The sequence below is a fragment of the Boleophthalmus pectinirostris genome, unplaced genomic scaffold (assembly GCF_026225935.1).
Source record: "Boleophthalmus pectinirostris isolate CB_2022bp ecotype Guang Dong unplaced genomic scaffold, ASM2622593v1 HiC_scaffold_1591, whole genome shotgun sequence".
NCBI classification, from domain to species: domain Eukaryota; kingdom Metazoa; phylum Chordata; class Actinopteri; order Gobiiformes; family Gobiidae; genus Boleophthalmus; species Boleophthalmus pectinirostris.
Window position 1 is genome coordinate 10,001 of NW_026571093.1, and position 5,000 is coordinate 15,000.

Sequence of the window (5,000 nt, forward strand, 5' to 3'; positions counted from 1 at the left end):
TTTTTTCAAGAATTTCACAGTTTGCTCTAATACGGCATTAAACTCTTAACTCTAGTAATTTTTTTTTTTAAATAAAGAGAGTAAAACTCTTCAAAATTAAATAAAACTTAAGCATGTTGACACTTTCTCTCTTTAAATTTAAGTTTTTATGGAAACAAAACAAAGTTTTTCTGAACATTTCACTGTAATATCAGCGTTTCACCGCAGGAATCTGCCGTGTTACCGAATGAAGGTTCAACTGAAACACAAAAAAATGACTTTATAAAAACTCACAGGAACAACATCTGTGTAACGACTTTCATATATTTACTGTCCAACTGCATTTTGAATCATTATTAATTCATCTACCAAACCTAATTTCCTTTATTTGTGTGAATTTTACATTTAAAATGTATTTTTATTTATTATTTTATTTATCATTATTACTTTAATATAGTGGCAAATATAGTTAGTTAAATAATACAAATAAATTGTTAAAGAAATGCAGATATTTGTGAGTTAAATGTTTCATGTTTCGGGACTTCCGGTGGCGCGGTCTGTGCGATGGACGTGTAAAGCGTCGCTCTGATTACAGCCTGGCATATATCCCCAAAATTCGAGGATTTTTTACCATATATTAGTCATTGAAGTAAAGATGAGTGGGGATAGACAAATGAGGGGAAAGTCCGGGACAAAGGGACCTACGGAGAAGAAATCTTACCCGAGTTCTAATACTGCTAGCCTAGCTAGCTTGAGCGATGCCGAGAGCGAAGCTAATGTTAGCCCTATGGCCACAGACAGCGCTACCATTCACGCGATTATGAGTGAAGTTATGGCCAAGGGCTTGAACGATCTTAAAATACAGATGGCACAGGATCTGGCGGACTTTTGGGAGGTAATCAAGGGGGATATTAAGAGCCAACTAAATGACATGAGCATCAACATGGACCAGAAGTTACAGACTGCTACCAGCCAGATTGAGGATGCTACACGGCGCTTAGAAGAGGTTGAAAAAAACGTGGCTGGAGCAGAAAAGTGGGACTTGGCCGTGAAGGACACATTGCTTGAACTCTTAAACAACCAGAGGGATTTACAGGCTAAGTTGTCTGACCTGGAAGGGCGCTCCCGGCGCAATAACATCCGAATTTACGGTGTCCCAGAGAACACCGAGGGTACATCGGTGCAACGGTTCATTGAGAGCTTTATAATGACTGAACTGGGGGAAAGCCTGGGTGTCCAACGGGGCACCGAGCTTGGTATCGAGCGGGCCCACCGAGCGTTGGGTCCACAACCACCACCCGGTGCACCCCCGCGCTCCATCGTTATCCGTTTCCTGAGGTTTACAATAAAAGAGAAAGTTCTTCAATCGGCCTGGAAAAAGCAGATGTATGTTCAAAACAGACGCGTCTTCTTTGACCACGATTACGCGGCAGATGTGCAGCAGAAGAGAAAAGAATATGGCCCGATAAAAAAGGTGCTGAGAGAAAATCAGATTCGCTTTCAGACACCATTGACGAAGATGCGGATCCATTTTAGCACTGGGGCTGTTACTTGCAATGACCCGGGTGCCGCTGCGGAGGAGTTGGAGAAGCGGGGCTTCTCGGTTGGTCCGATTCGAGTGAAAAAGCCCGGAGAACACACCGCGGACATCCTGACCAAGCTTATGCCGTGGCGCACGGCGGGCTCCCGCCGCGCTGGTCCTGAGTACCAGGAGAGCATCAGAGAACGGCTGCGGGGATTTCAGAGGACCGACCGGGACGACACAAGTCATGAAGATTGAATTACTTCTCAAGACGCCACGGATTTGGACACGTAATGATTATTACATCGTTAGTATGTACGTAAGTAAGACTATTTGAGCTTATACCGACGGGGAGCCTCCTCCGTAACCAACGTGACTAATCAGAACATACAAGAGGTAACCCATTACTTGGTATTCTTGGATCTTATAGATTAGTTTTAGATATTTTTTGTCCCGTGACATTGAGGGTTATAAATAATGGCTGTTTCAGTGTGTTTATAAAGAGCCACCCACTTGCTAGGGTAATACACCCAGTCTATTCTACATAGAATAAATTGACGAGGGGCCCCACTTGTTGGCTGTTTCCCCTCACTGTTTTATTTAGAGGAGTTAGGTTTTCCTCTTTGTTGGAAGTACTGTTTTTTCTTCTTTTCTTTTTTTAATGATGCTTATTGTTTTTTCTTGTTCTGAGTTGTCATTTTTTATTCCTCATTTTTTTTGTTTGTTCAAGGGCGCAAGATTACATGTAAAAGATGACATAGTAAACATATTAGAAAAATGTTCCAATATTATAAGTTTATTTCATTAAATGTAAACGGTTTAAACAGTCCCATAAAGCGTAGTAAAATGATAGCAAAATTAAAAAGGGAGAAAATTAATATTGCTTTCTGGCAAGAAACGCACCTGTCTCATACTGAGCATGAAAAGATTAAAAGATTGGGTTTTCGTAATACATTTTTCTCTTCACATAAATCAGGAAACAAAAGAGGAGTTGCTATATTGATCTCAAATAAGATTAAATTTGAATTAATATCTGAAACTGCAGATAAAGAAGGTAGATATATTTTTGTCAAAGGGAAAATAGAGGGTAAACCAGTAACTTTATTCAATGTATATGCCCCACCCGGAAGCCCATTGTCTTTCTTCAAAAAGGTTTTTGATTTAATAGCCTTTGATAAATATGGTATTTTGATATGTGCAGGGGACTTAAATTTAGTGATGAACCCCAAGTTAGACACAACAAATTGCACGAGGAAGAAGACTTCTGTTGAGTCCTGGGTAAATAAAACAATTCATCTTTTAGGTTTAACAGATGTTTGGCGAAGACATACATAGACAGGAAAAAGATTTCACATTTTATTCTGCTCGCCATAACATGTACTCAAGAATTGATTATTATTTAATGTTTAATAGTGAGCTCCATAGAGTTAAATATTGTGGGATTGGACAGAGGGACCTATCGGACCATGCAGGTATCTATTTAAACTTACATTTAGATTGTAGTATAAAGAAAACAAACTGGAGATTGAATATTGGCATGTTTAACAACGAAACATATAAAAAAGCAATAGTAGAAGAATATAAGGAATTTCTATCCCTTAATAATAATGGGGAAGTCAGTTCATCTATTCTATGGGACACTGCTAAAGCCTATCTTAGAGGAAAACTTATAGTCAAAGCAGCATTCTTGAAAAAATTAAAGCATAAACGACTACATGATTTAGAAAGAAGACTGAAGGTTCTGGAAAATTTGCACAGTCAAAATAAGGATCCTTCTTTGTTGACCTTGATGCGACCTATTAAGCAAGAAATAGACCAAATTTATAGTGAAGAAATTGAAAAGAATATAAGATATATGAAGCAGAGGTATTACGAGGCTGGGCCAAAAGCTGCAAAATTATTAGCTTGGAGACTGCGCAAACAACAAGAAGAGAGGACAATTTATAAAATCAGAGACCCAAATACAAACAAACTATTTACTAAACCCAATAAAATTAATAAATCATTCGAAAAATATTATACTAAACTGTATACACACATTGGTGAAACTGATAGTGATAAAATTGGTAAATTCTTAAATTCGTTAGACCTCCCCTGCCTAGGTAAAAGTCATAATAAATTCCTTATTGCTGAAATTTCTGAGGGGGAAATCAATAAGGCTATTTCAGCTTTAAAGACGGGTAAATCACCTGGCACAGATGGATACCCGGCTGAATGGTATAAGATGATGAGAGAACCTCTGCTTCCATTGCTTAAAGAATGTTTTAATATTTGAAAGGTGGTCCCCCCCCTCATGGAGAGAAGCCTTTATATTGTTATTCACAAAGAGGGCAAAAACAAAATGGATTGTAAAATCTGGTAATCTTTTGGAAGAATAAGACTTTATTTTTTGAAGTTGTAATTTTTCTAACACTGATTTTGAGTTCCAGTTACAACCAAATTGAATATTACAAGTCTGTCCTTTCGCCTTTTCATTCACATGATGCCATGAACATAATTATTTTCATTCATCTTTAACAATGAAAACAAATAAAAAGAAGAAACAAAAAGAAAATCCTTGCTCTGTTTTCCTTATGACGTCTTGTGTATAACTGAGATGTGTTGTGTCACTTATTCTATATTTTATTTGACTTGTCACTTTATCACCATTTCTATTTTTCTCTTTGTTTTTATAATATGTGATGTGTGGCTGCGTGTCAACTCATTTCTTTTGGAATCATAAAGTTGTCTAAGTGAAATGTATGTTCACATGAACAGTTCCATTTTGTCAGTCAATAAAACGTCTCATCTTACAGGAAATGTGTGGACTTGTCTCCAGACAGATCAGTAACAGAGGAGGCTGCAGAGAAATCTGTGCCTCCTTTTAGTTCAAACCTCTGGGCCAAGGAGAGAGCTGCAGACGACACAGCATCCATAAAGGAAGAAAAACAGATGTGTCTGATCTCATGTATTAGAGCGTCCAACTGCATCAGTGTCACACCACAGAGACCTGAGGGAGGAGCCAGACTGTAAGAGAGGAGCAGACACAGACACTTGAGAGGATTTGAGCTTTTAAGATGGAGTGTGTCCTGTGTACACTGCTCTCAGCTCTGGTTGTGCTCCTGTGTTCTTCCCCAGAGTGTAAAGGAGAAGACACAGTGACCCAGCCAACAGGAGACACCTCTGACACTCAGGGACACACAGCAACAATACTCTGTACTTTTACAACCAGCTACCCAACAGCAACACTGTTCTGGTACAAACAAAAAGGACGAGGAGCTCCGAGATACATGATGAAGAAAAGTAAATCATCGTCATCGTGGTCCAAGACAATTAAATCTCCAGAATTCAATGAAAACCAATTTGAAGCTGAAGCTGAGGGAAACTCTTTCTCTCTGAAGATCCAGGATGTGGATGTGACAGACTCTGCTGTGTACTACTGTGCTCTGCAGCCCACAGTGACAGGAAACACCAAAACTCTGAACAAAAACCTCTGGAGCAAAGACAACACAATACTGCA

At 38.8% G+C, this 5,000-nt stretch overlaps 1 gene segment (V, D, J or C); it reads left to right on the forward strand.

Annotated features, from left to right (window-relative positions):
- Nucleotides 1–4,557: 4,557 nt before the first annotated feature.
- Nucleotides 4,558–4,938, forward strand: LOC129408233 (T cell receptor alpha variable 18-like; the record flags this gene model as incomplete). The annotated part of the segment is given in 1 exon segment: nucleotides 4,558–4,938. A coding segment is annotated over 1 exon segment (381 nt), but the record flags the coding sequence as incomplete, so codon positions are not given.
- Between the last annotated feature and the right edge of the window lie 62 nt (nucleotides 4,939–5,000).